The 12987-nt window shown below is 43.9% G+C and overlaps 1 protein-coding gene across 1 annotated transcript in view; it reads left to right on the forward strand.

Annotated features, from left to right (window-relative positions):
* PLCH1 (phospholipase C eta 1) overlaps positions 1 to 12987 on the forward strand; it is an 88115-nt gene that overhangs the window by 6095 nt on the left and 69033 nt on the right. Inside the window, exon 2 of the mRNA XM_082319893.1 lies at positions 11191 to 11308. Coding sequence (XP_082176019.1) covers positions 11230 to 11308 — 79 coding nt within the window. The 5' untranslated portion in view covers positions 11191 to 11229. The remainder of the gene's footprint in view (positions 1 to 11190; positions 11309 to 12987) is intronic.

The raw sequence follows: 12987 nt of genomic DNA on the forward strand, positions 1-12987 counted from the left end.
GAAAGGGAGGCTGGGAGATCAAGAAGGTGAGGAAATATCTGCTACTGTGGATAGGCACTTATTAAGGCTTCCACAGGAGCAGTGGGAGTATAGAGGAGTGGAAGGGAGAGGTGGACAGAGCTGCTGACAGTAGTTTGGAAGCAGATGCCTGTTGCAGTGCTAGAAAAAGCCAGGGACATGATGCCGGGGATGCAACATGTGCCCCTCCGGAGGCTCAGGTCCACCAGTGAACAATGCAAAACTGCTTCAAGGGCATTTGGCCATGTGCATTAAAGCAGTGTATCATTCTCAGCACGAGATGTCCATGTGAGTCTCTTCAACTTGAAATAACTCAAGGTTGCTTGCAAGAAACTTCAAGCAGAGACAATCTGTTGTGTAAAGCAGTCCATGCTCCATTAAAGACTTGATTTATTGCAACTGACACAAAGTTCACGTACCCACGCATACCAAGCATGACCAAGCGTGTCACTGAGATGGAGTATGGGATGATATGTTGACTGTAACTGCATGGGCCTAAAATGGGCATTGCTGAGCCTCATATCAATGTATTCTTTGCTTGGTCTTAGTTCCAGCTGCAGGTGATTGACACATGGGTTGGCAGTGAACTTGGTAGTATCCCCACAAGAGAAAATGGAAGAATATTGGTGGCAATTACCAGCTGTGTCAACTGATGACATACACAAAGGGTCTTGTTTGTATGAAATGTTTGCTCTTTGGGGGACTACATGTCAATCAACAAGTAGCCAAATATCATACAAGATGCAGATCATCCATTCACATGGCTGGCTGTGTTGGCACAAGTCCTTTCCAGACATCTTATTTTTTTCTTCATATTTTATCACATTGTTTCAAATATTCTATGCTACAGCTGAGCAACATCCAAGATTTCATAGGTTATAGCAATATCTGTAAGTTCAGCAATAGCTGTTTCAACTATTGAAATGGTAGTGTTGTCCATTACAAGGCATAGGGTCTCGTATATTAACAGTGTGTCTGAAAATGACTTGTCCAAATTATTAAATATTTACTCCTAATGAGAGATGAATGCTCCCAGGCATGATCTGGTGTGCTGCGTACCGCCTGCTTTTTACAGGGTATGTTTCTGCTGATCTGTTGAGGAAGAAAAGGTCCTTCTTAAAGCCGTTAAATGACCTATGGGAGACTAACATTTATTTTAATTTCTAGAAACAGAATTATTATTTTCTAAAATAATGATAGGTAAGAACAACATAAGCTTACACTTCACATTCATTATCACAACTTCATGTCTTTAAAGCATCGTTTTGCTGTTGGGAAAAGGTCTTAAAGTCTGTGCCAGGTATTTTCAGAAGTTCTTAAAGATGTTATTAACAGCTGTTCCGTAAATTCTTGCTGTGTTGAATCTCTGTGAGAACATCTGCTCCCTTCACTTGCCGTATGTGTTTCACGCCCCAGGCAGAGATGCATGTGGTGAAGTGGAGCTAACCAGAGCTCCAGCTAAAGGCAGTGCTGGATACGTTCTTGGCAGACCATCAGTCTCTTTTTACTGACACTTTCAATAGTTCACCCTAGTCAACGTCAGCACCACTGGACTGAGTGGTGTGAATGGGAGTGTCTTTTCTTGGCCACATGCAGTAGTGTAATTCATTGGAGTCTGTGGAAATTTATCATCTCCAGCATGGGAGGTAAAGTTTGTTTTTTTTTTTTTTCCTTGTCCCAGTTTTTACCTGGAGAATTGAGACATGAGTTAGGAATCTCTGGGAGTTCATGAGCTGCCTCTGAGATTAATCAATTCCCCCGACTTTGGGACTGTTCATATTGGGGTGGATGGCTCTTGGGGCTGACGGTTTTGGGCTTGCTGTACATTCCTCTGCCTACTTTGAAGGAAGTGGTGGTGTTTATAGAAGAAATTGGAGAACATATAAAAGAATCTCAAGGAGTATAATAGAATCTGAAGATGTGTTGTTGATGATGCATAAAAAATAGCATTGCCAATGTGGTGAAGTGAGTTCTCTCTCTGTAGATTAAAATCTCCAGTGTAGACAGACTTTTGCATTCAGCACCTAGAGTTTGAAAACCTTTGTGCAGCAAAAGCAAAAAATGATTGGGATTAGTAACTTCGTGTACAGAGAGCTGGCAAAAGCAGCAGAAAGGTGTGCAGAGTACTGGAAAGCTGTGTGAGGAAAACGTTCATGTACACTTATTCATATTTATCAGTTCCGTGTCTGGTGGGATGACTGTTCTGCTGAACACAGGGTGTGCAAGGTAGGTGTCTTCTGAAGCGGTGCCTGCTGAGCGATAGAGGCAGCAGCATGCTGCCCTCCTGGAAATAATTCCTTAAATAGGAGAAAAACAAATTCCATTTAGGCTTCTTGAGGAATGGGGAGCAAATGCTAATTCCTTTTCAGGGTCTGTTGCCATGGGGAGTCAGTTCAAATCCTTTCTAATGCCGTCCTCAGCAGCAAGTTGTGCTGACACATGCTTTTCATGACTTCCCTGAAAGAGCAGAGAAATGACTTGAAACAAAAGCTCCATCAGAATTAACAGCCACAGGAAGGCTAAGGTTTGCTGTTTGTTAGATGTGGGTAGGACAGATAAGAAAGTTGTCCATTATATGGGCTAACACAGCTTGACTGGCCTCCTGCCCGCATTGGGTGGGCTACACGCGGGGAGGAATGGGTGTCGGGTAACTTGTCGACCAGACACCACATATGGTGCTGTGCAGTGAATTCTACCTGCTCCTCTCCTGGAAAATAAAAGGGTAGTTTATGGAGCAAATTGTGGGCGTCAGTCCTCTGGCGTAATCCAGATTAGATGCTATTGGGGTTAGGCTGGACCTCATAGATCACCAGTGCCATTAGGAGGGAGATGTGCAGCTGCTGCTGCCTGCTTTCTGTGCCTTCAGCGCTGGCCAAATGAAGCTGGGTATGGCTTCCTGAGTGTCCCTGGCAGAGCGCTGGTACTGGGACAAGGGACCAAACCAGTAGGGGACAATGAAGAGAGCTGTGGTCTGATGTGGCAGCAGCAATGTCAGTGACGATAATGCTATTTCTGGCTTGATGGTGTAGATTGTTAGTTGCTGTAAAATGAACAAATACTTAGAAGCAGCTTTCTCAAACACTTAAGCAAACTAACATCAGAGTCTGTCTTCATCTGGTGAACAATGTATGACTAAGATTAGTGTTTAATGCTCTAATGGAGGAATAGCCAAAATACCAGGTTTAAAAAAAAAAAAAAAAATCTGCATTTTCAGGAAACCTCATCTGTCTAAAGAGCATGTAAGTGAAACATCTGTATCCCAAATCCAAACTCTCTTTTCCCTTTGAATAGTCAAATCTGACTTCTAAGAGTTTCCAATTGCTCCCAGCAAAATCCACAGGAAATTTTTCTTTGCTACTGTGCTGGCTTATACACTCTGACACCTTTACTGCCCGCATTGTGCCAGCACAGCTGTTCTCATGGCACATTAGATTAGGGAACTGATCTGGTGGAAAAATATACCAAACAAAAATCTCTTATTTTATTCCTCCAGACCAATTCCTAGAGAAATAAGAAAAGGATCAGATATTGGATGTTTTTCTTTTCTATTACAAAGTATTATCAGTAATCTTTTTTTCATGCTGATGATATTTATGGATAAATACTTGCTGTTGAAAAGGGAGTGTGACTTCAGGAGTATTTTTCCAGCTTTTTATTGACACAAGAGGATACTTTAAATTCTGGAAAGTATCCATGCATTTATGAAATAGTTTACACCATAGGTAGGTGAAACTTTGTTTTTTAAGAGTGACAGCAATTTGTGGGAAAAAATGTCTTTTTGTATCAGCTGTATTGATCTTTCATTGATGCAGCTAACTTGCCTATTCTGCATGGCTCCTATACGTGTAACTTTAGCAACATTTATGCAAGTTATTTTGAGTGAATGTAGATATTTGATGCTGATTAGAGATTTGCACAGATGATGTTTGGAACCCTTAGAGCCTGGGTTTGTATGACAGTTAAATCTAAATCTGCATGAATTCAGACCAGCTTAAATGCTTAGCAATATTTGGGTGATTGTTAGTGGCTTAGTGAAATAAGAAGCCCAAGACTGCAGATGGTAGATGCCCCATGAAATATTGTCATATTAGGATTTTATAATCTCTTCAGATTCTATTTTCAGGTCTAACTATGGCTAAGCTTTTCATCTGATGGCTACTTTGTTTTGTGGATACTGTTTAAAAAAAAAAAATACATCCCATGTTGTGCAGCAGCTGGTCTCTGAAAGCTTGGAGGTTGTTCCACCAGAGGATTTGTTGATACTTTCTTTAGAAAGTAAAAACATGAACTGGAAACAGCAGCTATTTTTCTGATGTATAAAGCCTGGAAAGAAGTTCCTGTTGATGGCTGCTAACAAACTAACCTAGGAGAAATCCTGCAGCATATTTTAATATGCTCCAGGGAATGAAAGTTGGTGAGAGCATAAATTTTCTTGGTTCCATGTTGTGGTGTAAACAGAATTGCAAATGACTTCGCTCCCTCTCTTCAGTATCTGTTATTTCATAATATTAGTATAACAAAGGGCTGGGCGCTTGGACTATTGAGAGCATGTTCTAGGATAAGTGTCTCGTCTTCTCTGATTTCCACTGCAATGTGTTTGCCAAGCTGCCGAGTGCTGATGGCACCTTTAGAAATGATGTAGAGCTTGATCTGGAACATAACTTTATAGGAATAAGAGATTGTACAGAAAGACCAACGATCCTGTCTGGGCAGCCCTCATTCTCTTCCTGAGGTGTGCAAGTGAATCTTTTGCTTACTCTCAAACTTAAGGTAAATCAGTTAACCTACCTCTGTTCTAAAAATATATGTAGATCTGTTGTGAAGCAAAATTGCTTAGCTTTTGAATACTATCTCAGTATTCTCCAAGGAAAGTTCAAAGTAGTATTTGTACTGTGATTTGGTGTTTATTTTTTCTGTTTGCAATAACTGGAAGCTAACTGGATGCATGTGATGGCAGTCAGCGGAGATTCTGGGTGCCCCCACCACAATCACAGCTGCCAGATTAAAGGCCAGTGTTTCTCTCTGGATAGTATATTCCTGCTACTTAGTGCCAGCCAGATGGTCTTTCTGCCCTCCTGTACCGATGTCTCTAATGCTTGTAAGAGGGGTCTCTGGCCATATCTGGAGCTAATACAGTATTATTTCCAGTCACACACTTAGTGCGTCCTTTCCTTGACTCTGTATCGCTCTTCTAATTTCTAATCTATTTCTTTTTTTCCTTTATTATACTTTCCCTTTGTCACTTGTAGTGTTCAGTATCTCTGAACTATTTTTCACTGTAAAATTTATTGTTAACAGATATCTGAAATCGGTGCAAGCTTCCAAAACCTAGAGTCCTCTGAATATTCAGTGTTTTCTGGACTTTTCTGTTGAAGGCAGAATTGCCAGGCACATGCACTTTTTCTTTAACTTTGGTAGAACTTTTTAGAAAATATTTGTTTTTACCATACACCATTTCATGCTAAAGAAAGGAATACATTTTTTATAAATCATGCTTTCAAAATGTGTTCACTGGGTAGATACTGGAACAGCGAGCTCTGAAACTGGAGCTGTGGTTTTGTCAGAGGAAGTGCTGGTGAACTGCAGTATCTGTCCTGTTAGTAGGAACTATTCATACTATCTGATTGACTTAATAATGTTATCTGTTGAAGTGCTTCAGAAACAAGAAGGGGAGAGGGCAGTTGAGAACAGGTGAGATTAGCAATCTCTCCACCCTGTTACTGCTCACTTAACTACCAGTTAATCTGTCTGAGCGGTCTCAAACTCAGAGTTCCTGTCCAGTGCTAAATGGACATGTGCTTAATACCCTCTTCACATTCGGGACCTGCACAGTGTCCAGGTTAAATATTGCAGAGAAATATTTAGATTATGCTGCTATGTTCTAAAATAGTTTACCGCTCACCATAACAGCCAGGCTGAGCTGAGAATGTTTTTTGGCTCAAGTGCTGCTCACCCTCCAGCTGCTGGTATAATGCATTGTGATTCCCTGGAATGAGTGTCCTGCTTCTCTGCACAACCCCTAAAGCATGGGGGTTTTCAGGGCAAGAGGGGAAACCACAGAATACTGTGAGACCAGGGGGTGTCCGGTGTTACGTTCTCAGTGTTAAGCCTCTTGTAATAAGAAGCATCTATGACAACCTAGGCAGAGCATATGCATCCTCTGCGAAGTTCAGAAGTAACTTATACATTCACCTCTACAACTTTTATGATCAAATAATTTCATAAAGCATACATATAACAAAACTTTTCTTATGAGTTCACCCACTATCTTGAGAACAACAACAAAAAAATCATTTATCTCATCCATCTATATCTACACAGACATGTATATGCATGCATAAACACAGGCGTACATAAGTTTAACTTATTTTTTGTATCAAATTCCTTTAAGCAACATAATAACTCTTTTGTAAAGTACAGTTCAGTAGAACTAATAATAGCTCTCGCTCTTCTCTTTGGAAGGACATCTCTTACGGAACGCTACTCAAAGTACTAAAATAATACAGCTGGCACATGTTTAAGGGAAACTAATCAGCTAAAATAGAAGATACAGTTCCTTCAAGTTCCTGTGTTTCTGCAGACCACATAATGGACTCCCTTGCTCAACTTACATGTTAATACACTTTATCCATATATAAAGTAGATGGATTCTTTACATGCTGGAGAACTCTTTTTGCTCAGGTAGTGAAGCACTGATTGCTTTACCTCTTGGAATGAATGTGCTCAGGGCTGAACCTGCAGAAATTTTGCTTGTCATGAAAGAGTGATGCCCCTAAGTTGAGCAACCTGCAGAGCGGAAAAGTTAGGAGTGTTTTCAACTCTCTCTCTGAATTGGTTGTGTTACCAAATAACCACACAAACTAGTTTTGAACTCAGATTTATATCTGTTCAGGATTTCGGTAACTTTGTGCCAAAATAGTTTTGGTGGTGCAGTCCTTTCCTATTTAAACATAATGATATGCTTACTGGTACTTTTTACTGATACAGCTTATTCTACATGTATAAAATAAGTTACACAGGTATAGTCTGTCTAACATTCTGGTCTATGACATTAGCAGGATGTTCTTTTTCTACTATGATGTCATTGTTGTTGAAATGGCGCAAATTTGTGTACAGTTGCATTCCTAAGTGCACGTTTATTTGAAATGATGGTATTTGGCCCAAAGTGTGTGGTTGGTTCGTTTTTTATTTGCTTTTTGTGGTACAATACAGTAAGGCATGATCCTGGCTGGGCTCTCCCAGAGCTCTGTAACGGAGAAAGCAAATAACTTGAAGGGCCATCCAAGTAACTGCTGGTGTTTCTTAGGAAGGTTTTCTTACAGGATGTTTGTGTCAGCTGATGCAGCCACTTTGGGATTCTGCCTTCATCCCTGACGTGCCAGGGAGAACCTTTGTTCCAAGGGGCCACCGTGGTGGTGCAAGAGAACCCTTTGTGCAAGAACAAAGGAGTATTGTATCGGCATGAGCCATGAAGGGGAGGGGGCCGAAGGGTTTCTTTGAGACACTGCGTATGTATATATATCATAGCAACATTTTCCCCATAAATCTGCCCCTGTGACATGAGTTCTGTGTGGGAGCTGAGCAGGAGATAAGATCTCGTTTTATTTTGTGTAAATTCTTAGTGATGAATATTTGATATGGTTTTCTTAATTAAAACATGGTGCTACTTGTATTTTTTTATAGCCTAAAGCAAAAATCCTGGCAGTAGGCTGGACCGTGATGGTAGAATTATTCTTACACATTTAAAGTAACTAACAGCTTGTGCCTTACTAATTAATGCTAGAAGAGTGGCCCCAGTTATGGCAAGCTATAATGAAAGCTCATGGCTGGCAAGGGCAAAAGTCCAAGAAATGTAGAAGATGAAGTCTGGCAGAGGTAACGGGTATTACTGCTTAGTGTTCCAACTTTTAGTAAAATATGCCTTTAGTGTAAACAATACATGGGCCGTACCCAAAACACATACTGTAATGGAGACTGTGATAGTTTTAAGATAGAGCAAAACAGAAACAGGCATTTTTGGCTCACACCTGCAGTGGATCATTCAGGCCATCTCTCCTCCCCACAGAGGCAACAATGGAGAGGCAAATCCCACATCTGCAACTGAACGGCCTCCTCACAAACCTGCAACAGAGACATCGTAGATATCAGATTAGTATTTGCCTATCAGTCTCTCATACTTGCACTGATCAACAGTGCAAGTAAACATAAAAATCACTTTACACTTTTTCACCAAGCTCTTGGCTGCAGCCCCATGCTAGCTGCTTCTCCTGCAGAAGAAAACCTTGCCACCTTCCAGATGGGAGCAGCCCTGGCTGGTGTCCGTGAGAGCCCGTCTGATCCAACAGCTCGCTGGCAGGAGAGAGGGAAGCTGGCTTCCCTCTACCTTGCCTCCAGGTCACAGGATACTGCTACTCCTTCACAGTGCCAGTGTTGTTGAACCTTCTCTGAGCTCATTCGGCTTGCTAGCCCCTCAGGAACAGCCTGCTTTTTTTCCTGGGTTTGAGAGGTGAATCAGTTGAGAGGTACCTGGTGACTGACAGAAGTGGCAGGAATGATAGCGGGGGAGAGGAGGTATGCTCAGCCATTGCAGGGGACCACGATAGAGATGGGACAGGGGTTGTTTCCAGGTGGACCAGAAATGGCAGATATTTCTGGGCTTGTCATGATCAGCTGCTTCACCTTCACTACTGCAGGGGACAGCACTGATGCATGGGGAAGGGGGAAAGTTCTCCAGGTTCTTCTTTTCCCTTACAGCTGAGTACAGTTGTTGGGTCCCAGGAAACAATTGCAGCTAAGGTGGTCATTAACAATATTATGAGTCCTTTTGGCTATGATTTAAGGTTACTTATTTTCCTTTTTGTTTTGAAATCACTTGAGCAAAATAGATCTGCGTTCATCAGCAGAGCTGCAGTCTGGGCATTTACAGCATGCTGTGGTATTTCATCCTGGCGGGGTTTGTTACTAGACCCCCCCCCGGAAGCAGTTTTATGAGGAGGCTTGAACGGCGGTGTCCTTGCATCCTGCTGGTGGTTTGCTTGGATAAAGACAGTTGGTGGTGTTTGTGCCAAGTGTGGGCGAGAAAGCAGCTGGGTTGACCAGAGTGAAGGTGGGAGTGAGATAAAATGGGAGACCAAAGCAGGCTTGTAACAGGAAGGGGTATCTGGATTGCTGAAATGCCAGTCTTGAACTTGATAAAATAGCAAAAGGAGAAGGAGGATCCAGTGAAAGGATTTGGTGTCAGAATAGGAGATCAAGGAGTCCATGGGGTTTTTTGTTTTTTTTTCCGTGTTTTGGTTTTTTTTTTTGTTGGTTGGTTTGTGTGTGGTGTGTTTTTTGTTGTGGTTTTTTTGTTTTTTTTTTTTTTTTTTTTTTTCTTTTCCCCAGCAGCAAATATCAAAGAAATACGAAATGCTGGTTTGTTTGGCTATAATACCGTGCATGCTAAGTCCTGCTGGGTGGGATGGATTTTTGTAAGGTCCAACTTGCAAAACAAAAGGGCTGACATTCTTGGAATGGAAGTTCAATGAAATGACTCAAACAAATACAGCCTTGTTTTGAGTTATAACCACCAGCTTATTAATGAGTTAACTTCTACTGTTTAGGTCTCTGAAAATAATTGTTCCGATTGTTCCCATTGTCCGGGACTGCGGCAGTGGAACAGCGGAGTGGCCGTGATGGAAACGCTCCCGGGGCTGGAGGGGGGTTGTTTCTCGCCTCATTGTCAGCGATTGGCTTCAGCCACTTGTGTTCCCCTCACTTGGCTGGCCTTTGTTTTGCGCTGGCTTGCTGTGCGTTTCCATTTTAACTGGTTTATAAATATTATTGACTGGATCCAAGAAAAATTGGCGGTCGGGGGCTTGGCCTAGCAGAGCTCTGGGGCCTGTGTCCAAAAAGACTGCTCTCCACTCCCAGCACTTATTGGTGATAGCATCTGCGGCAAATTACCCGTGAATACTTTGATGGGCCTGTCTCTGACGCTGCTGGCGTTAGAGGCAAAACTCATCCTGTGACAGTGCTGGGAGCCTCAGCCCTGGCAGGCGAGCAGGGAAGGCAGGGGCCAGCATGGACCCGTGCAGGGAAGGGTTGCTGCCCTACTGCTGTGTTCTCCTGGGAAGTTCTCTGCAGTCTGCCTCCAAAAAGAGTGCAGTGGTTGAGAGATGAATCCCCATCTTCCTCCTGTGCAGCAATGTGGGCTCTTGCCTGCTGTTAGAGGTGCTTGGTTCAGGCAGCCATCAAGGCTCCCACGTGCTCTGGGGTGTCCTCAGCTGGTGGCATTTCCCAGGAAGGGTATTGCTCCCACTGGTTCTGTTTGGTCCCGTTGGTCATTAGCTGTGTAACGGGGGTGTAACGGAGGCAGGGGAAGCAGAAAAGATGGTGAAGCAGATTGGCAATTTATCCCATGCTTCAGCACAGGGTAGCATCGAGGCTCTGAGTTGAGAGCATCACTTCCCTGTGCAAAGCTGGGATCCCTTGGGGCTGGAGGACACAAATTTTGCATGGCTGATGCAACTGCACCTCCTCAAAGGTGCTGCTCAAACTGCCTGTCTCCAGGAGAGTTCATCTCGAGCTCCCACGGGTGAGTGTCTGCCAAGGGTAGGGGTGCTGAGGGGGCTCCGCATCCACATAATGCTACTCTGTGGTCTCAAAATCAGGAGGTAATTACCTTCGATTCACCTCTTTTTTTTTTTTTTTTTTTTTTTTGTAACCTTCACTGGGGAGAATTTATAGTTTTGTGGTGTTGTCTGATGCATCTGTAGTTTGTTAAATATGGGACAGCATCATTAAATGGATTCAATTGATCATTTCTCCATGGCCCCACAATAGCCTGCAGGGGCTGTGGGGGTTGACTGTAACAACAGGCGCCTGTTGCGGGTGCAGCGACTGCCGGGTAGGGTGGGCTCACTTCAGCAGCCTTAAACTTGGTAGTTGTAAGCATCGCTGACGGTCCGTCCCTAGCACGGTCCAAGTGATCCACCTGCACCCTTTGCCTGGATATCCTTGGAGACGGGCATGTTCGGAGAGCGAAGGACTGCATTTGTTGTAATGCTTTGTATGAAACTAATGAGCTATTTTGCATAAAAGGTACAAATAAATACTCCTATAGCGCTTGCAGTAGTTATGTATTTCTTGTAAATGAACTCATAATTATCCGTACTCTCTTTTGCTTTGTAGGGTCGCTGCCTTTGATGGTGAGCAGAAAGTCATCTTACAATGAGTTACTGGAGTCTGGATAAGAAAAGCTGTCTGCAGTACTGCAGGCACTTCTTGGTGGACAATGGTGTATTTCACGGTAAGTTACAGGTTATGGTCTATTTTTGGCTTCTTCTGTTTCCTACTGTCAGATGTCACTGACGTTTCCCAGCGGTGTCTGTGTGTGGCGATGGTAACGCTCCTCTCGGGGCCAATTAGCAGTCGGTCCTGCACAAGCCTCGCTTCGCCCGTGCCTTTACCGTCCGGTACGGCGGCTCAGAGCGGGTGCCGAGGCCGGGCTGGCTACGGCGTGCTGCCGCGGCGGCTCCTCGGGCGGGGTGCCCGGCGCTGCCGCCGCCCCGGTGGTGCGGTGGTGGCGGGGCGGGGGGGGGCCACGGAGACGGGCTGGCCGCCGGCGGCGCCGCGCGGGCCCGCCAGGGGGCGCTCCCGGACCGGTGCTGCCGGTGCTCGGCCCCTCCTCCGCCCACACCGGCCGCGGCTCCGGGCAGGCAGAGGGGGGAAACCTCCTCCCCGTGGTTTGGTTTGTGAATGCATGCCTTCCCTTCCCCTTCGGGCGAGGCCAGCCCCACGCAGGTGCTCCTGGCAGGGAAACAGCTCAAGCAGTCACTAAAGCATTAAAGCCTGGAGAAGGGAAGAGCAGCAGTTGGAGCATAGGCGGTGGGCAGAGTTGCTCTGGGTGTAGGTGGTGATTGTATTTTGGAGTGAAATGGATTAGTTGTGTTCCCATGGTCTGGCACTGCCTTACGCTTAAATATTTTTTACGGAGGCATTTCTAGAACTGCTCCAGTGAAACCTGCAGGTATGCATCCTTTGTGCTCCTAGCGAGGAGGAATTGAAAGTGTCAGGAAGAGCTCGATTTCCAAGTATTGGTCAGACATTTGTGCAAAATAGATGCCTAATAGTGATCCCTAATTAGTCCCCTATCAACCCCTCATCTTAGTCTCTTGCCATTACAGATTATGTGCTATGATTGTTCAGTTGTTGAAGTATCCTTCCAATAACAAAGTTGGGAAATACTCTGAAGACATTTTGATATAAAATACTTCCTTTTCAGACCTCTTTTTGTATGCTTAAAACTTGATATATCAACTTAACTAGAGAGCCTGTGCATTCCCTATGTAGGTTTCTCTCCCTTTGCTAAGTTGCTTTACCCTTGGGCACGGGGTAAGGAGCAGTGCTGAGCCCAGCCTGTGCTCCTGCAGTGGGTGAGGGACCACCAGGATTCAGGAGCTATCCCTGCTTGGAATAGACTCCTGCAGGTCTAGTCTAACAAGACAGCTGGACCCCTACCTGTTCTGCTGGGGGAGTGACTTCCTAATGCTGTTTCTGAGAGACACAAATTTTGTATTCCTTCTTCCCTTTGAGGTCAGTGATTAAAAACTGTCACTTCAGGGCAGATTTATGGCAGTATTAATAACAGCAGCATGGAATGCCTATAAATTAAAGACAGAAATACTATTCTTTTTCACAAGCAAAGGTAATTTTTTTTCCTTAAAGAACCTACATCTCTGTTTTCACTGTGTTTGTCAGGAAGCTGGGGAAGGCTGCAGCTCACAGAACGACAATGCAACCCACTGTAAACCAAACTGTATCTGCATTTCTGTCACTGTGGTTATGTCACCATTGATGAAGCTAATGGTTTAGTGGGAGAATTAATCGTTTGTCAATTTGTGCATCTTCTTAACGAAAGCCTATTCAGAGATAACACCATTTTCCTCTGTACTGCTTTTTTCTTGCCCATAGGCACTGCTAGTTCTA

This window comes from Platalea leucorodia (genome assembly GCF_965183815.1).
Source record: "Platalea leucorodia genome assembly, chromosome: 8".
In the NCBI taxonomy this organism is placed as follows: Eukaryota; Metazoa; Chordata; class Aves; order Pelecaniformes; family Threskiornithidae; genus Platalea; species Platalea leucorodia.